This window comes from Idiotropiscis lumnitzeri, chromosome 13 (assembly GCF_059441095.1).
Source record: "Idiotropiscis lumnitzeri isolate Australia: NSW breed Sydney's pygmy pipehorse chromosome 13, RoL_Ilum_1.0, whole genome shotgun sequence".
NCBI lineage: Eukaryota > Metazoa > Chordata > Actinopteri > Syngnathiformes > Syngnathidae > Idiotropiscis > Idiotropiscis lumnitzeri.
Genome location: NC_142403.1, coordinates 20,052,711 through 20,073,241, shown reverse-complemented (window position 1 = coordinate 20,073,241; position 20,531 = coordinate 20,052,711). Strand labels below are relative to the sequence as shown.

At 43.1% G+C, this 20,531-nt stretch overlaps 1 protein-coding gene across 5 annotated transcripts; it reads left to right on the top strand.

Annotated features, from left to right (window-relative positions):
- Positions 1-601: 601 nt before the first annotated feature.
- Positions 602-20,205, top strand: evi5b (ecotropic viral integration site 5b). 5 transcript variants are annotated; one of them, XM_088312377.1, is made up of 21 exons: positions 1,391-1,487; positions 1,583-1,645; positions 5,524-5,738; positions 8,397-8,586; positions 10,088-10,312; positions 10,378-10,452; positions 10,541-10,666; positions 10,921-11,064; positions 11,365-11,454; positions 11,556-11,653; positions 11,963-12,023; positions 12,120-12,173; positions 13,537-13,569; positions 14,784-14,930; positions 15,671-15,802; positions 16,096-16,236; positions 16,559-16,717; positions 16,790-16,936; positions 17,009-17,104; positions 17,971-18,066; positions 18,920-20,205. In XM_088312377.1, the coding sequence occupies exons 3-21, from the start codon at positions 5,572-5,574 to the stop codon at positions 19,229-19,231; spliced, it is 2,493 nt and encodes an 830-aa protein (XP_088168503.1). In that variant the 5' UTR covers positions 1,391-1,487; positions 1,583-1,645; positions 5,524-5,571; the 3' UTR covers positions 19,232-20,205. The 5 variants fall into 5 exon arrangements, with proteins under 5 accessions (XP_088168501.1, XP_088168504.1, XP_088168502.1 ...); XM_088312375.1 differs by lacking the exons at positions 1,391-1,487; positions 1,583-1,645 and adding an exon at positions 602-835; XM_088312376.1 differs by having other exon boundaries at positions 1,358-1,645.
- The last annotated feature ends 326 nt before the right edge of the window (positions 20,206-20,531 follow it).

Sequence of the window (20,531 nt, the reverse complement as noted above, 5' to 3'; positions counted from 1 at the left end):
TCCTGTATGCCTGAGCTGCCGTCATAGCTCTGTTTCTTTTTGCTAGTCTTAAAAACTAGTGGCTTTTTTAATTTACCTTAGCTGGGTTTTCCAACATAGCTTCAGCAAAGCTCCTGATGCGCATGATAACAGGTCAGCGCAAGATTTTTTTTGCTCGCCAGTGCAAGGCAAATGATTGACACCTTGGCAGTCATGCCAACCGACTGATTGTAATTCCTCACCCCCAGTGGTTTGTTAAAATCAAACTCAAGGTACAAAATGCCAAAGAGTAATGTTTTTCTTCTCTTTTTGTTTTGGGTCAGAACATTTTACTAATGTAAAAAGGGACAGTTTTAACAACTTCCAACTTCAGGTTTCATTCTCAAACAGTCATTAAGGTGGATCAAAGTTGGTCTGAAATAGAAAATTGTAATTGTGCAGAACGTGAGGCCTTCTCTCACCATTGAGTTTTTTTATTATTATTTTTTTCTAATGCTGCGTACGCAGGGAGGAGTGCCCTACCGGCCGGCAACAATAGACATGCGTCAGCGTTGCCGGTGTGAAACCAGAAAAGTGGGTTCTACGTCTGCTTGTGTGGTATGTCACAATTTCACCTCGGCAGGCAGGGAAGCTTTGCTCTTCCACGCTGGTGGGAACCTTTCGATCTACTACGATACGTTTTTACTCACTGATTGACAGACGGATGCCGTATACTTCACCATAATTGTGGATTATGTTTATTTTTGTTGTACTTTTCTGGAATTAAGACAAGATGCCTTAACTCAAAGAGCCACCAGTAATCTGACACAATTGTTGCAGTGATTTGTGTTTCTTCTAAATGCCAGCTGAACTTCAGGTAAGGCATTCTTGGGAGTCAGGTGCGGATCAGATAAAGGCGACATACTTGAGTGACTATATGTACATAGTGTAGAATACAAAATGTAACAATCGCTTTTTGGGGCTGTGCCTTTTGAAATGCAAGAGATGATGAAGGTCTTTCTGTTTAAATATTGAGTAATTGATATGTTTTGGTGATTTTTGAAAAAGTAGAGTGTAAAATTGTACTGTACAGGGTGCTCTCAAAGTCTCTTCACAATTTAACACGGTTGTTACAAAAGCAAATGAACAGTAAAATTTGTGGGAATTAATAAAAAATTATGAATTATAGACATTCCAAACCAAATAAATAAACACATTTCAAAGAAAATGGGAAAAACAAGAATTGAAGACATTCAAAAGCAAAGAATAAAAAAAATACAAAAACTACCTTTACAAATAATATTTGAATCCCCTTTCTTTCGTGCACCCTTTATTGTCATATTTGAAGTGCAGTTGCGCACTCCGGACAAACGGTGTCGCTGACGTCAAGGCGAAGAGTGAGTAAGCAGCGCATGCGCAGTGGCATGTAAACACCGCCTGTACTGTTGTAGGCCGCCTGCCTGAGACGTTGCTGTCCACGTATTAGACGGCCGCAATGGCACTCAGCCCACGCAAGGAGACACCCGATTGTAAGCAACACTAGCGCGTCCCGGTGGAAAAGTGTCGCGGCGAAAAAAACACAACTTTTTCTTGATTTGTTTTTACGGGTGAATGCGGCGGTCAGCTTGATGCACGGGAAACAAGCCAAGCGGGGAAGTTTGGCGTGGCGTGTTAAAATCGCTTCAAGGTAAATGCATGTTCTATTTCTTTTTCTCCTCTCCCTCTCGGGTCTGACTAATTGCTGAAATCCTTCAGAAAACACCGGCTATAAATGATTAATTCGAAATCAGCTTTACATGTAATGTTTTACGAGTTAGCTGTTAGCCTGCTAGTCGCATCCTTAGCTTTAGGACCGCTTTAGTGATTTTTCACACTAATTTTGACTTTATATCGAAAACTCGACTGTTTAACGCGCTAACTCGTGTGCTGGGATATTAAGTTATTGTGAGTTGGCGAGTTAGTAATGTCGTGGAGGCGCGATGATGAGTATCTCCTTTCAACACTCAACACCATGCAGCCATATAAGGAGCAGATGAGTCTTGTATTGTTGTTTCCAAAAGGCTCGCATGTCTACTCCACAGATGAAAGATGAATAATATCGCAACATAATACAATGCAACTTTATTTATGTAGCGCATTTCACAAGGATGATAGAGTGATCAGTGTGTCTCAACCTTCTGTGATATTGAGTTGGACGGTTCCGCATCAGCCATCATTTTATGGTTTGAATCATACTGGATCAAGAATCCAAAAGTCCAGTGTCTTTGAGTCCTCTGGTTGCCTGTTGTTAAGTACAAAAGACGAGTTAGTCCAGGCGCTACTGATGACTTGCTGTACTGATTCGAAACACTGTAAACCTGTTTGGCTTTGTTCAGTGATTCGAGTTTGGGGACTCAAGATTTGGTTCAATGCAGTTGATTTGATTCACTGACTCTTGATACCAATAACAGGCTGACTCGGATGTTTTTGATCATTGACTTGAGTTGGCAGACTCACCGGAAACACCGTCGACTTGCCTTGTTTGGTGCACTGACTGGAGTTAACAGATGACTTGAGTAATTGGACTCACCGTAAAAACCATGTCGACTTGGTTGATTTGGTTCACCAACTTGACTGAGCAGACTCACCAGAAACAAGACTGACTCGCTGCCTCTTTGACTTGCTTCAGTGACTCGAGTCAGCGAGTTTGCTGGAAACATGGCAGACTTGGATGATTTGGTTCACAGACTCAAGTTAGCAAACAAGCTGCAGGCGCAACTCATCCGAATGATTTGCTTTGCTGGCTTGCGTCAGTCGTTTTTAACCATCGTCCTCCGAAAGTGAGTGCTGAGGAGTAGACAAAAGCGATAACGGTAAAAATAGAGGGTACATTACATTCCATTTTAGTGAAGACAAACATGTTTCAAAAACTGAATATCTTTACAATTCATTTTTTTTTATGTTTTTGGGGACTGCCATTCTTCATAAAAAAAATAAATATATATATGTTTGGCTTTTTTCGGGAGGCTCTAACTTCGTTTTGGCATTTTCATTCATTTTAATGGGGAAAGTTGACTTGAGATAAACTGAATAAATTAAACTCATCAGTGGCATCTATTTTCTAGTCTTTGTAGTAAAAGTAAAGCAAAATGAAACTTGAGTTTTATGTGCATATGCGTTATAAACCGGAAACAGAATTGACTGAAGTGACTCGAACAATTTTAGTGAGTGACTCAGCGTAACCCGAGCCCGTGAGATGAAGTGATTTTTACCAGCGTTGGTCTGCAAGTGGCAACATGTGCCACAGCCAAAGCAAGCTCAAGAAGTCCATCACGACGACGACTTGTGGGGATGTCCTCGTTTTAATTTAGTGCGGCGATGACGAGGAAGCAGCAAAGGGGGAAATAAAAGTGTTAATGCAGCACAGTGGTCAGCATCAGTGTGGTGACTCCGGCACGCAAGTGGAATTTTAAGCGCTTTCAATTCTAATGAGTGAAGTCATGTTTGATATATTTTTTTTTTCTTCCGCTCACAACACTGATAATCACTATGGCTCGAAATTGTTCCAAATAGCTTAAAAAACTTACACTGCCCCCCCCACTCAAAGTGCATTTTGGGACTGCCAACAAAACGGAATATCTTAAAGCATGAAGGGCAAAAGACAGCAGCATTAAATTAGTTAACGGCAAAACCAAGGTGCAGCAAGATGGCAAAAAAGTAATAAGATAATTAACTAACTGCACATCAATCGTTTTTTTGTGCTTTTTCTGAACGTTCCACAAGATGGCGCCAATGTATGAATTGGGGAGGAGCTAAGTGTAGCCTGGGTTATTAGTGGAAGTTATGAATTTTCAGTAAGAATTTAATTATTACGACTGATTTGGGAAAGCGCCTTTAAAAGTGTTTTACGATTTGAACTACTGCTATAGGAAGTTCTCATTTTTTTTGCGTTTTGTGTTTTTGTTGATGAATTGATGGCATTTGTTTATAAGATGCCAGTCATATTCAGACAGTTTTAGAATTGATTTGAGAGCTTTAATAATAAAAGCGAGGCAAAAATAAAAGTAAAGCATGTGTGTGAAGTAAAGTATATTGTGAGTTGTTGATATGCGTGGAGCGCTACAAGAGGAACAAGCTGCAGTTGTAAATGTCCTGTGGCTTGTGAAACATTTGAATAAGTGGCTTCTTTTCCGTTACTCGCTCATTAGCCATGCACGCCACGTCTCTAAGGCCCCCAAAGCCATTTTCTTTTCTTCTTCTTTTCTTTTTTTTTTTTTTATGGAGCTTCCCAGCACACAAAAGATGAGCTCCCCCCGGATTTATGGGGAAGCCTCGCACTGCTGCCACCTGGCAAAAAATAAATGAATTTTGCATTATTTAAATAAAAAAAAAAAAAAAGAAAAGTGCATGCCTACATATAGGGCTGGGCAAATTATGAATTTGTACAAGTTCCCTACATTGTGAAAGGAGCCTGAATGCACCCTTGTGCTTTACTCCCGCCTTTTGCATATAAACATTTGCAAAGCTTATTAGAGGTGGCATCAATTAGTCACATTTTCTTCGTGTTCAGAGCCGAGCTCTTAAATAAGCCAAGTACCTTCCTTGTGAAGGGTCCCTGGGCCCCAAATTTAACAAAGTTCTGGAGCTTGTATTTCCAGGCGTCCAGGTGAGCGCAGCAGTGCACTTCCTGTGCCAATGAGGCGCTATCTTTGCTGCAGCACTTTGACCCGCCATTGTGATCAAGCATATGAGCGAATACGCTCGGTGAAAAGCGGTCGAAGGTTCAGAAGCCGAATGTCACGCTGGCGTTAGGCTTGACTGGATGCTACTGGATATGCTGTCGCCCAAAGCCACGACACAAATCGGGGACTGACTTGGAATAAATGGCAGGTAGAGGTTGTCGACGGCTCCCTTGTCACCTTTGATTGGTTTTGTAGCAGATTTTAAGATTTATTTAGAGAGTTTTCAGTCTTTGAGCCGGTCCACTTTTTTTATATTGTTGTATGGCATTTTATTTATTTATTTTGAGCAGTTTTTTCTTGGTTCTTCCATTTATGTTTTCATTTTGAGTCATGTTTTTGGTCTGAATCAACATTTGTTTTGTGTTTGTTTTCTCCTTAGTTTGTGTTTTTTTTTAATATATTTTAATTTCAGGCTGTGTAAGAACCGTGCTGATTTTTTTTCCAGTTACGTTAAATATACAATTAAAAATGTTATCTAGCGTGACTCAGACTTTACGCAGATCTGATTGGATCATATCGGCAAATATTTTTCATTTCATGCAAAATGGATGATCGGTTTGTATTGTCATGATTTGCTTATCGATCAATAATGTCATTGATTGCCTCCGCAAACAGAAAATAATTGAGAAGCACGAGTACAAAGCCTGGTCGCACACATAATCCAAACATGGTCTTCATTGTCAGTCCATCAGTCACAATTTTTGAAGCGTCCTTGTCACTAGTGGCCGGCCGTCCGTCCGATAGACTTGGGGTACATCATCATGGAAGACGAATAAACCCCTCCCTCAAATGCGGATGACGCTTGTTTGATCTCTATCATTGACGTGCGTATTTTTCCGAGCAGGTGGCGACAGACAAAGTTTCTGGTAGGCTGAGTTCTACTCTCTCATGGATGAAGAAGTCGGTGTCGAACACGGTCAGTCAGATGGCTAGCCAGGTGGCCCCGCCCACGTCCCTGCTGACCGCCGCTTCGTCGCCGTCGTTGTCTTCGCCATCCTCGCCGCCTCAGCTCAGCCCCGATGACGTGGAGCTGCTCGCCAAGCTGGAGGAGCAGAACAGGTGAGGAAAAGTATCGCCTTAAAAGCTGCAATGAAGTCACTGATTTTTTTTTTTGCTTCTCTCCTATTTCCGTAACTAATTATCGCCTATGAAATCTACTTTGCCTTTAAAATGTTTGCGTATTACCTAACATTTAGGATTGTGTGTAACTGCTAAGACGTGAGTTATGACTTCAACCGTTTGTCCATTTTTGTCAGCCCGTATTCGGTGGCACGTCAGCGTTATTTCAGTTGGTGTGCTCGCTAATACTATCGATGATCTTCATGAAGGTGGTTGAATAACTTAGCAGCTAAATAAAGATGTGTTGTATTGTGTTTATGTAACATGTGGTCATGATTGTGCACACGCTCCAAGTAGGGCGTCGGTGGTTTGCTGATTTTTCTGTGTGTTTTTACCGACCAGAGTTGTGTATGTGAATCAGTCTTCTTTCATTTGAGCACACCTCGCCGTACTTTGCATATCTGATTATTTGAACTCGTGGAGACGTCAGACTGCTGCTGTCTCGTTCGCTGCGATTTGTGAGGGAGCGATCAAGATCGAGCCCTGCACCATTTATCTAACCTATAAACGACTGTATTCATTAGTTATTCATCACAAACAATCAAACATCTTTGGGTCGCCATCCTCACGTTTTACTGTGAAGGAGTGCGGGGGGGGGGGCTGGTCTGGTAAGTGATGTGGGTGTCAGCGAATGAGGATGTAGAGGTTGCTGCGTGTTAAACTCTTTGGATGTGGTGACTGACTCTGGCCAGCGGCAGCTCGCGCAATAATTCCTGTCCGTGTGGAAAAATGATCCCTGCAAAGCTTTTTTTTGTAAAGGAATTAGTCAAGTTTTTGACGAGGCCTTTCTACCGTAGACCGTCAGTATTCTTCTTTACTGGGTTCTGTGTGAAACCCACTTTTTGGTATGCAGCCGCAATTGTGCAGGTTCTCTGTGTGAATTCAACGATTGTACTCAAGCGAGTTCATTAGAGGAGACTTGCATTCGGACAGTCCACTGTGTTTGTGTTGCATTTATTTCCCGAGGCCTTTGGACCCTGCATACGCAGATAAAAGTGGTTCAACGGTGTAGTTGAGAAAGCACACGAGGGACTCGTCTGTAAACCGTTCCAGACATTGAAGATGAGAATGAAGAAAACATCATGAACTGGTCCTGGTATGCTGCTTTTGTACTAGACTCTTGTTGTGGACTTCAAGGTGGTCCTGTTGGATTATGCATTTATTTATTTACTTTTAATTATAGACAAGCGTCTCGTGCTGGTGAATTATTAGCCGAACTGCTCCTGTTTGTGCACCAGCTGGTCCACGGACCCTCAAAACTCTTTAAAATGTTATTTAAATCAGAACTGTAAATGTCTTAATAGTTAAACTAGTTACAATAAACATTTCTGATTAGCTTTGTATAATTTAGCGGAACATATCTGTCCTAAAACGTTGCTGCTAATTTTGATTCATGGTTATATTAACATAAAAAAGTCATTTTAACTTGACATATTTGACCCAATTGTTGAACTTGCTTACACAGAAAATGGAAATTCAGTCCAAAAATTGTTGAGTATTTTTTAATTAAATATTTAAGATGTTCTGCATGAATATTTTTTTATTCATATTAGACTTAAGCCAATTCAATTCTGTAAATATTTAAATGAAATGTTATTACATTGATTGTTTGTTATTTTGACCAGTTTTTAGTTTTTTAGTTGAGTTTTTTTATCGAAGTAATGAAAGTTTTTTAAAAATCGAGCATAGTGGTGGACTGGTTAGAACGTCCATCTCACAGTGCAGAGGTCGTGTGATCGATTCCGGCTCCGAACTTCCAAAAAACGCACCAAGGTCGGTTATACAATACGATCCAACTTTATTTATATCGCACATTTCACAAGAGAACGCTCGAAATTGTCCCGACGTGTGAATGGTTGTTCGTCTACGTGCGCCCTGCAATTGGTTGGCAACTCGTTCAGGGTGTACCCCGCCCAAAATCAGCTGGGATAGGCTCCAGCATGCCCCCAACCCTTGGGAAGTGACTGATTATTACATCATGTTAATGACAATTTTAATTATATAATGACTTAATTGTGGTCTTTTGTTTGGTCATGTGTCAAAAGAGGTTGACGATGAATCCGTGATCCGATTTTGGTAGTTTGCGTTAAGAAATGCCACAACCGACCTATCTACCTACAAAAATAATGCATAGTGTGGGAAATTTTATTGCAAAATGTCTTTTATCATCTTTATAATGTTGTGCAATTTTGTGAATGGGAGGTATGAAATGTGACTTTCTCAAACGATGCTGACGTACTGTAAAAAGGTCACGCACGCTTGTTTGTGTGGAAGCTTAATCGCGGGCGTTCCTTTTGTTCAACTTAAAGTCTGAGTGGAGTGCGAAGCTCTTTGTGGCCGCGGGTTCCGCCCACGCGACCCAGATGCAGCTGAAACTCGAGCTTGCTGTGTGACGTCAACGTTGCCGCTGCTGTTTTCCCAGATCGGGTGAAGACGCGGAATGGGAACAGTCTCGATTGAATGAACATTTTAAAATAAGCAAAACAACAACAAAAAAATGAAATGATGTGTAAGACCATGTCTATACTCGCATGAAATTAAAACCTTGTGTTGTTCATTCATGCCATTTGCTTTGAATACCGTGCGATTGTCTTGCAGGCTCCTGGAGACGGACAGCAAATCCCTGCGCTCCATGAACGGCTCGCGGCGGAACAGCGGCTCCTCGCTGGTGTCCAGCTCTTCGGCCTCGTCCAACCTATCGCACCTGGAGGAGGACTCGTGGATCCTGTGGGGGCGCATCGTCAATGAGTGGGAGGATGTGCGAAAGAAGAAGGAGAAGCAGCTCAAGGTGAGATGCGGTGCGACGCTTTTGCGAGCCGTCGCCGCCGAAAACAACGTTGCGAACATGAACTGTCTCTTAGACAAAACGTAGTGATGGGCTGCTTCCTTTTGGCCTAAGTCTTGATTTTTGTCTTTTCATTAAATCACAGATTTATTTTTGCTTTCGGCAAAGAACTATGGATTTGCCTCGTTTGTGAATGTTGCCCAAAAATCCTTCGATCTCCTGAAGGAAGCGTCTGACTTGTGTTTACTCAAAACTATTTCCCGTCGCTATGTTTGTACGAGGCATCCCTGCCACGTGTCCTTCGACATGTTATTTTAGGTAAAGCTAATTTTGGAGCACCTTTCCCCTTTGAAAGCTCCCTCGTACCAGGAGGAAGTCACGCGCTGATGTTGATACCTGACACTCGCTGCGACTGCCAAGCCGATGAGAGTTGTGGGACTGTATGGCTCGCACTTTTTTTTTTTTACGGTGGAAATGTTGCAACAATACCAAACTGAACCACACTGTTTATGCTGTAAACTACGCCCCCCCCAAAAAAAAAAAATTGCATATCGTGGTTGGTCCAAATTGTTTGTTTTATGGCGAGTTGTGCACGCAGCGTGGCTCCACACACCGAAGCATTCGCTACAATTTGACAACACAAATTACGCTTCTTTTTTGCCCCCCAAGAGTTTAAGTAATACGTCTTAATAGCATCGGTGAAATTGTGAATATATGGGCAGATTGTGAATTGAATTTCATGAGTTTGTGCTTTTGTGGCCCAGCTGCGCAATTACCGCCACCTGCTGGTCACCTCAGGAGCAAACATTTTTCACAAGATGACGACCGTGCCTGAAAACTGCACCTTGGTCGAACCTCACACAAGGCCTGGTCAAATTCAACCCCTGACCCAAATGCACCCTGGCCCGACCAGATGTGCGCACACGCACATACATAAACACCCGCGCATGTGCACGTGCACGTGCACGTATCATAGCAGGAAAGAGCAGTGTGCCCCGTCAGCACAGGAAGTTTCTTAATCACATTGTGTCAGCAGTAATGCATGGAAACAACAACATGATTGCGGACGGTTATATTCGTTCCTTATCACGTTACGAAATTGGAGGGCAGCTGTGTCGGATCATAACGGCGGCCTCCGTTTTGGTTTGTAGTTCTGCCGCATAACGCAGTGCAAAATTGTCTCAAATTGGTAATAAAAAGCATGAGTATTACGATGATCAAATCTGTGCATGCACGTGGATATTTTTCTTTTTGTTTTGTTTTCAAGTCAACAACGTTTAACTCCGCCCCATTTATTGCTAGCCAATTGAGAGTCCGCCTTTCAGTAGCTGTTCCACTTATCCGACGCTACTTAGCTACCTTACTAGAAAACCCAAAGTCGCTCTGCTTTGACGTGACACGATATCGATGTGATATTCGCACCGTTTAAATCCATTCACGGCTGGAGACAGGAAGTCAAATGTTGTGCAACATTGATTTTGAAAGTGCGCTGACATGCGTCCAGGATCTCGTCCGAAAGGGGATTCCGCACCACTTCCGGGCCATCGTGTGGCAGCTGCTATGTAACGCCCAGAACATGGCCATCAAGGACCAGTACTCGGACCTCCTGAAGATGACGTCGCCCTGCGAGAAGCTGATTCGCCGCGACATCGCCCGCACCTACCCCGAGCATGACTTCTTCAAGGAGAAGGACAGCCTGGGCCAGGAGGTTCTCTTCAATGTCATGAAGGTAAAACCCGTTCACGGTTTCGCAACATTGACGCGTTCATCAGGGCCATCTTGTTTGCCCTTCAGGCTTACTCGCTGGTGGACCGCGAGGTGGGTTATTGTCAAGGCAGCGCCTTCATCGTCGGGCTGCTGCTCATGCAGGTAATTGTCACGTTCTGACGTCGCGCCTACTTGGCAACCCGAGCCGAAACCCTCATGGCTAGTTTTTTTTTTTTTGGGGGTCCTCCAGATGCCTGAGGAGGAAGCTTTCTGCGTCTTTGTCAAGCTGATGCAGGACTACAGGCTCCGGGAGCTCTTCAAGCCCAGCATGGCCGAGCTGGGCCTCTGCATGTACCAGTTTGAGTCCATGATCCAGGTAGGAGGGCAAGGGAATAACAATTTGTCTGGTTTAGCCTTCAAAATGTAGCTCGTAACGTGACTCCTTCTCCACTTAAACCTTCACTTTGCCTCCAAGTCCCGAAAGCGTGCTTGCCCGTTTGAACATGAACACAATCATCCGACACGTTTGCATTAGAAAAGAAAATCTGTCTTTCACAACTCTTCTTCTTCCACCTCCAAATTTTAATATGTAGAAAAACTACAAAGCTACTAAACATTGTCACTTTGCAGGAGGATCTCCCGGAGCTCCACGTGCACTTCCAGGCTCAGAGCTTCCACACCTCCATGTACGCTTCCTCCTGGTTCCTCACCATCTTCCTCACCTCCTTCCCATTACCCGTCGCCACCCGGATCTTTGACATCTTCATGTGCGAGGTGGGGACTTGTCAAACACTCAAGGAGTCGGCCAAAATTGATTTTGTTGGTTGGCTACCTGTTGAAAAATCAATCCAGAGGTCCTCAATTAAAAGTTCTGTAGAATAATCCTCGGCTATTTGAGGGATATCTGATTTAAATGATGATATTAGTACTTTTAATTGGTGGAGGGAGGAGGAATGCTTGTTTTATTCATATATGCCTTTTTTTTATTGAAATGTAATATTTTTCTGAGTTTGATACTAAATGCACACGAGGCAAGGTTTACACACAGTCACTAGTGATGCCATCTGCAATCAGGGTCTGGAAATCGTGTTCCGGGTGGGCCTGGCCATCCTGCAGATGAACCAAGCTGAGCTCATTCAGCTGGACATGGAGGGAATGTTACAGGTACGACTGCTCGCCGCTACGTTGCGCGCTGGTCTTCATGTCGCTTTTTTTTCAATTTGCGTTTGTCTGAGCTGATGCGTCCTCTACGCCCCAAACTGCAGCACTTTCAGAAGGTCATCCCGCGCCAGTTGGACACTGGCCCCGACAAGGTCATCCAGGCAGCATATCAATTCAAGTACAATGCCAAGAAGATGAAAAAGTAAGCAGCGGCCCATTTTATTAAATGTAAAAAGTTATTCCACACCAAAACTGCATCAAGGTTCTACCGCTCGTGAACTTTGCTCGAGCATCACTGAATTGAAAATATAATCATGTCAGTTGTGGGTTTAAATATAAACAGTGGTGTCGAGTCGTTAAGAGCTCAATAACTTGATGCGTTAAAAAAAGTTGGGCAAGCCGTGATTGAGGTTAAAGTTTGCGTGGCTGCCTCTGTCGCCACCTTGTGGCCAAAGCTGGAAAAACCCTACCCTGGTTACATCATCGCCCCCTCATGTTTTGCTCGCCTCAGATTGGAGAAGGAGTACACCACCATCAAGACCAAAGAGATGGAGGAACAGGTGGAAATCAAAGTGAGTCGAATCGCACACTTTTGATTATTTATTTTTTTTTAAACTGAAATTTTAAAATAGTTTTTTCCACTCATGTGTGATGCTTGGTTCTCTCAGAGGCTGCGTACCGAGAACCGCCTGTTGAAGCAGAGGATTGACACTCTGGAAAAGGTGAGTTCTTACGGTGTCGCGACGGCTTCCCCGTCCCGCACTAACCGGCTGTTTTAAGGGTCGGTTGCCACGGCGACGCCACTAACCGAGGCCGAGCAATGCGTGCTTGTCGTGCATGTCAGGTTTGCGCCGTGTCCACGCCGTGCATGAGGCAGGTGGTCGGATTCTAACTCGGTCCAGGCGTCGCCAAGCTCTTCATCACAGGATCTTGATCACTAACGCCATCCAAAAGGAAACTCGTTTTTTGCGTCCCCTTCCTCACACATCCTCTCACGCACTCTCTCTAGGTCTTGTTCTCTCTTTTTCACTCTCTCTGCTTCTTGTCACTGTGTTACTAGCTCATCTAATTTTTTTTTTTTTTTGCCAACTGCAATTCTTACCTTCTTGCATGTAATGTTCCTTTTTGCACCCCCTGATGTAAACATTTAGGACAATGTTTCCCAACCTTTGAGCCAAAGCACACATATATATTTTTTTTAAGTCACAGTGCCGCCAACATACCCAAAAAAATAAATAAATAAATAAATCACTAAACGCGGTCGGTGTTTGTCCACATTTACAATCTGGCCTGTTCTCAGATTTTTGGATTTAAGACAACACAAATTCTGTGTTCAGGCCGTTCAGTCATGTCTAATATAAAAGTACTTCTTCTGACACATCTTTGGGGCCAAGGAGCCATGTTGAAGTCAGGGGAGAAGCTTTGTTTTGTCAAGCCATAGCCTTGTAATCATAAACACATTTGAATTTGTTCAAAAAATATTTTTCTCACACCATTTTCAGCATGTCCACCTCACATTGCAGAGTTTCAGGGTCGATCCCGGGCTCCGGTTTCCTCCCACATTCCAAAATCATGCGTGGTCGTTTAAATTGTCCCTAGGTGTGGTTGTGAGTGTGAATGGTTGTTTGTTTATGTGTGCCCTGCGACTGGCTGGCAACCAGTTCAGAGTGTGGCCAAAGACTACGGGGATGGCTTCGGCACGCCCGCCACCCTCGTGCGGAAAAGCGGCTCGCATAATGTGTGGATGGATGGATGGCAACAGGTGAATAACGGGTTAATGAAGCGCATTTGATCGTTGTGCCTGCCCGAAATGTCGCTCTAGAAGATCCATCATCATTTTCAGACCATTTGGGTGAAATTGGATCAATTCCTGCGGCCCAGCAGATAATCTCTTCCACTAAACGTGATGTGTTGCCGCGCACTGGTTGGGAATCACTGCCTTAGGAGGTAGAAATGAACATTGCCGACAACTTTGCATTTCAAACAAAAATCATTAAGTATGTCGTGTGTGTGCTTTAAACTGTCCTCTGGGTTGTCTCTCTGCTCTCTCTTTTGTGGATATCTCTGTTTCTTTTTTTTTTGTAGGAAAGTGCTTCCTTGGCAGATAGATTGATCCAGGTATTTTCCCCTCACTTTATTTTTCTCGCTGCACCCATTCCCTCCTATCTGGCTCTTGAGCGCCGCATGCTGATGATGAGTCAGTCGTAAAGGGCAAAATGATGCCACACGTATCAATTTTCCAGATAATTCTAGCTCTTAACACGAATTGATGAAGTGCATGCAATACTCCCAAATGTCAGAATCCAATTCAACGGTCAAATGTTGTTCACCTGAACAAGCGAGTGCACGCCAGGCCTTTTAGAAACGAAGAGGCAGGGTTTTTTATTTTTTATTTCTGGTCACAGTGACTCAATGTTAGCAGACTAATTTACCTGACGATGATGTCATCTAATTATCTGAATGCGCAAAGACGTGTCTGTTATGTGAACGAGTACGCTGCCAGGCCAGTCTTGTACTTTTCTGGGTGTTGTGTGAAATCGCCTCTCTTGTTTTGGTGGGGGGATTCAAATAGTTTATTTTAAAAATGGATTCATGTTTCAATTCATTTTAAAATTAAGGTTATTATAAAGGATGCAATTCTCAAATAATATTGTAACATTTAATGTGCGTTTGTGTTTATCTTTTATTACATCATAAAATTATTGAATAAAGTACCATTTTAAAATTTAAACAGTTTTTTGTTATCCTCAATCAATAAATTAGCCAATTAAAAAACTGAAAATGTTTTAAGAATATATTTCCATAAAATATTCTCAAGGGTTACAATAAATAAATACAATGTAGAATTGTTTTGTTTTACTTTTTTATTTTAGCGTTCACAATAAAATAACCAATTTAAACAATTAAATGTTGAAAAGGTTTTGGAAAAAATGCAAAATCAATACTACTAAAATTGTGAACTATTTTTCAGTCTGAAGATTTTTAATTTTTTAATTTTTTACTGGTAGAGTAAGAGTGAATGCGTTTCTAAATGTTCATTCCAACACATGCCGCGCTGTTAGGAGAGTGATGTATAAAACATTGACATCAATGAACATTGAAGACTTTATCCCCTCTGGGGAGACAATGATTTATTACAAGCACTCGCTTGTTCGGATATTTAAAAACAAACAAAAAAAGCACCCTTTTTAAAAGCAGCATGTCCTTGCCGACGCCCCCAATCTTTGTCTTCCTCTTCCGTCGTCTTCTTTCACTTGCTGTGGTGATCACCTTCCTCTTTTCTAACCCGTCCCCCGTCCACCGTCCCCGCCTTCGGTCGTTTGCGTCCGAAGGGACAAGTGACTCGGGCTCAGGAGGCTGAGGAGAACTACCTGATCAAGCGGGAGTTGGCCACGGTCAAACAGCAGAGCGAGGAGGCCGCTGCTCAGCTGGAGCAGGCTAACGACACCATCAGGCAGCTTCAGCATCAGCCGCAAGCGGTAAGGGCGGCCGCTGGGTGGCGCCATTGCTCTTGGAAGGCCAGACACATTTCAGGAGCGCTCGTGTGTCAAATGGGGGGAACGTAAACTGGGGTTTTTTTTGTTTTGTTTTTTTGCATTACGATTGTCGGTCTTTGTTTATGCATGCATGAAGTCCCACGTGCGTGTGGAACGCATCACACGCCTCACACACATGTACAAATGTCTTCACACCCTTCACATCTGCTCTCTTGGCATAATTATGTTTGCTTATTAATTCATGCCAGTGCATGTTTTACATAACGCGACATTTGGGTGATTTATTCATGATTGCCACGCAGATGCCGTGATGATTCTCTTCCTAAAGCGATGCCACTTTTGTCACACCACCCGTGCGCTTGCGTCTTTGTATGGATTTCAAATTGATTCGTCAAGCTGTTAAGGCTGGTGGTCACCAACGTAAAAATTGAACAATGTCCTCCGTATTTATACATAGACCTGTGGCAGTAAACATTTGATTCCCGTTGACCAACATAAACGTCCATGGGAGTAAATGACTTTTTTTTGCAATGGCATTATATATTTGATTATTTTGGATTTTACACGGCAGCTTTGCATAAACTATACCTTGTTAGCGCTTGAATCATTATTGAATTTAATCTTACAGTCCGACTCTCATGCTGACGTCATTTAAGTGATTCAATAAACAGTTAATCAAGCGGAAGGAAAAGGCCTGATGTGATGTGTTGTGTGGTTGTCAGAAGGGGGCGCTACGCTGCTCAGAGGAGGCGGTGCTGCAGCTGGAGCGAGAGTTGGTGCAGGCCCGGCTGAAGGAGGCCGAGTCTCAATGCGCGCTCAAGGAGATGCAGGACAAGATCCTGGACATGGAGAAGGTGACGTACAAATTGGCTTTTAAAGGACAGCCACGAGGATGCGGTTGCAAAGACAAAACGATTGCAATGCTGCTGCAAAACGCGGACGATACATAATAAATATGCACCCTATCAACAAGGCTGGAAATGTCAAATAAATAAATAATAACTTTCAATATAATTGGAATCTTGTATTATACTGTATATAAACAATAATATCAAACTTTTTCAAATTGAATGGGTCTCATAAATTCTCCTAAAGCTGCCAAAATGTACGCAAATCAACCCGAATGTCTTTTGGCTCCCCGCAACAGCGCAACACGTCGCTGCCGGACGACACCAACGTGGCTCGACTACAAGAGGAGCTGATGGCCGTGACGGTCCGGGAGGCCGAGGCGCTCGCGGGACTCAAAGAGCTGCGGCGGCAAGTCCGAGACCTGGAGGACCACTGGCAGGTGAGAGATGAATTATTTTGAAGAAAGGAAAAAAAACAGATGATAAGTGCTCCGGAACTCAGTTGTGATTCAGCGCCATTTGGGCCCGAGGATAGATTTGCTCCTACGCTGAGAATTTTAGACCCGACAACAAGATCAACATTTTTTAAAGGAGTTACTTGAGGACCGTTAGTTGGATTTCTTGCACTGGAGCCATCAAAAAGTTTTAGAATTGTGTATCCTCCTGATTATTTGATTAATTTGTGGAGTAATCTCATTGCCAATTGCCCGTTTATTCATCAATTCCCGTGAAAGCTTTCCAACTTTTTCCTGCATCCCACAGCGCCATCTCGCCCGAACGTCTGGCCGATGGCGGGAGAGTCCCAAGAAGAACACGCTGAGCGAGCTGCAGGACGAGCTGATGAGCGTGCGGCTGCGGGAGGCCGAGGCGCAGGCGGAAATGCGGGAGAGTCGACAGAGGATGCTGGAGCTGGAGACTCAGGTTAGACCGAACTTTAATTCCGAGACGTATAAATGATTTCTTATTTGATTTTGATTTTTGGTGACTTTCCAGAATCAGATTCACGGCAATCATCTACGGCGAGCGGAGCAGGAAGCCCGAAGCCTTCGGGATCGCGTTCAGACGTTGATGACTCAGAACAAAGATCTCCACTCGCAGCTCCAGGACATCAAACGGCGACAAGCGGAGATGGAATGCAAGGTACTGGTTGGACTTTGCGCCGGAGCTCGAGCATAAGAATGTTGCTTAATGTGCTGTTGTTCCCCCACTCAGAGCAAAGAGGAGGTGATGGCGGTCAGGCTGCGAGAAGCTGACAATATGGCCGCCATGGCCGAGCTGCAGCAGCAGATCTCTGAGCTGGAGATTCAGGTAATATCAAAAGTGAATCAAAATCAATCATTGATGGCAATGGCGCTAAAATAAAAGCGGGATCCAGAAGCAGCGACACCTCGCATCTAGCATGTACACAAACATGCTCTCATGTCACATAAACCACCGCATTCCATAATTATTATTCATTATAATTATATAATATAACCTTCACTTTGGGCTCGTCAATTTTACCAACAACCACACTGGCCTAAACTGAAATCTCAAACCACAAGAAATAAATCTGAGTTAGGATTCCACCAGATGGTGCCAAAGGAATTGGCCTGAGTACGAAAATCACAAATCGAAGAGATTTCTAGTGAATCGGAGAAAAATAATAAAATTCCCAATGTTGTTAAGCCAATACGCAGGAATCTAAAACTTTTTACATTTGTGTGACTGCATTTTGACCGGTCCGTATCCGTCCCGGCGTCTGTGGGGCCCAGCAGGAAGTGGTTTCACTCTCAACTCCAATGCCAAGCTTTATTTGGAAAGCTCCTTACTGACCGATTTTTGAAAAACATTCCCGAGACGTTAAACGGCCGCCGCTCGCCGGCTGCTTGCCACCTGTTTAACATCGCAGCTGAGCTCCAGGAAGCTGTCAAGAAAAACCTCAAAAACATCATCAGGCTTGTTTTTGGACCTCCTTTCGGGCGTCTATTTGGGACCCTTCGGTGTTGCAGGAAGTTGGTGCTATTTTTAGATAACATTTGTCACCCCCACACCCAACTGTCGCGGGGCACCTTATCGACCTTGTGACCTCAACTGCAGTTAGTGAGCGATTGAGTTTGTTTTTTTTCCACGTTATATATTTCTTAGATTAAAAAAATCGATCAATACCGAGTTGTTATCTTTTGGTGGTCTAGAAAGAAGAAGGGAAGGTGCAGGGCCAGCTGAACCACAGTGACTCCAACCAATACATCAGAGACCTCAAAGATCAGATTCAAGAGCTCAAACATGAGGTAATGATCAAGCTTTTCACACCTTTTTCTAGTTTTCGTCTTCTTTCTCGCCTTTTTCGTCCGCGCTCTGAGATTTGTTTCCTGGCTTGGTTTGACTGCGAGGCTAACATAAGTCAAAAGTGTCAACTACACCCAAAAACACTTCCTGTGCGGCGCCGCGACATCGTCAGGTTGTCAAGGCAACACGGCGAGCGATGTCTCCCAAAGAAGATGCCAACATCAACGCACATGCTAAGCTAACGTTAGCCGACATCGCCGCGATTCCTTCAAGCTTGTTCTACGCGCTGTAAAATTAAAATTTTATTCATATTCATATATATATATATTTATTTAGTTATTTTTCTCAAAAAGCTGAAATGAGGATTTTTTTTTTAATTTTGGTTTATTCCTTTTTGATAATGTCATATTTGACTTTTAATATTTTCATTGTCATTTTTTATTTTTATTTATTTTTTTAAAGTTTCCTTTTTTTATTTGAAATGCGGTTTGGGGTCATGCTTGATTTTTAATCTTGTCATAATTGTCTCAGAGATATCTTCATTGTCACTTTTTTAATGTCATATTTTCATTTTAATGATCTGAGTTATTTTTTAATTATTATTTTTATTAATATCATTATTATTATTGTCTCAAATGAATGATTTCTAGTCATTTTTATCGCCCCACTTATGTTTTTGATGTCATACTTGCCTTTCTTTTAACTTCATCTTTTTTAATGTTGACATAATTACCTTTTTGTTTTTATACCTGTCATTTTTTTTTTTATTTTAATCATGTCCTCCTTAACTCCTTGCACACGTCTTTAAAACGACATTTTTACATATCCAGTCTTTTTAATGTGTCGCTGGCACAGATCTGCTGCTTAAAGGGACAGCGCGGCGTTTCCTCCAACTCCGCTTCGTTCGACGGCATCCACATCATCAACCACTACGCGCACCATCGCGACCGTCACGATGATGGCTCATACCACTCTTCGGACGAGGACGCCACCAAGGACAGCGGCGGTGACGGTGGGCACGGCCGCCGCATCATGCTTCATCCCAAACTTGGCGGCACGGACAGCGAGGGGGAGGACGACGAGGACGATGACGACGGCGAAGCTTTGAGGCTTTCCATACCCGCCGCCTCGGCAAATGTTGGAAATCGGAAGTCCACCGCCGTGTGATGCTTGGAACTTTCCCGATTGGCGAACATGAACCACAACGCAACGTGGGACATTATTGTGGCTTTGACTGTTCCGGTCCTGCAGAGACAGGAGGTGAGGAATTAGGACTCGGAAAGAGACAATAAAACATTTTATTCTATATCACACTTCATTCAATGGGATTTTATATGAACATTTTATAAACCAATAACTCTACAGCGTGTGTACGTGTGCATCGATTTTTTTTTTTTGCCCTGACGAGAGAAATGACGCATTTCAATATTTTTTTAATCTACCTGGAGACAAGCCATCATGAAATGAAATGGACCTCGGGGGCCTGTGTACCTCTCCAACTGGGCTCGACACACGAGGGAGGAAAAGGGACCGTTGCCATGGTTATGCACACCACAAATGACATGGTACAAGGAAGGGAGGAACGGGGGATGTTTCTTTGTGTCGTGTGAATGACACTTGGTTGTGTCACGTCACTCTTGTTCCTCTTTTGTTCACTCCATTTCACACACCTGGATCTGGACTTGAAACCGCACCTTGACTTTGACCTGGACTTGCCTGGAACCGGACTTACTCCTAACTTCATCTTCGACCTGGAACTGGACTTTGACTGGGATTTGTAACCAAAACCGCACCTTGACTTTGACCTGGACTCGACTTTTAAATGTATCTTGACGTGGACCTGGTCCTATACTTGTACCTGGATCTGGTCTTGTACATGTACCTGGCTCTTGATCTGGGCCTAGACTTGTTCTTGGACCTCAGTCTGGACTCTGGCCTTAGACTTACATTTTCATACCGGACCTGGACCTGATGTGCTTTGTTTTTATCAGTTCACACTAGGTGTCAGTGATGACATCACACTTGTCTGTTCAACATATTTTTGAAGCACTTTGGGAGTTTGCAGTACATCACACACACACACACACACACACCGAACTTGTGTGTGAGGAGTTGACAATAAAACATTTGTTGAATTTTTATTGGTGCGTTGATGTATTTATTTGATGTTTTTATAAAATGGCGGCTTGGCCGGCAGGAAATGATTGGCGGCTGCTGCTGATTTCAAACACCAAAACCACAAACGTCTGATAGAATCTGTTACTCATAAACCGAATGCGTTTGTGAGTGCTGAGTGTGCCTTTAGATCTCAGCTTTGATTTACCAACATTGATTAAATACAGGCAGTGCACTTCAGAACAAGTCTTTATTTTTTTGTAAGGAACTGCATTCAACATTCGACCGTATGTGTGTTCATTTTATGTAGCGTGCTCATGTTTGGTTTTTGTGTGAGTTTTCAGTGTGTATG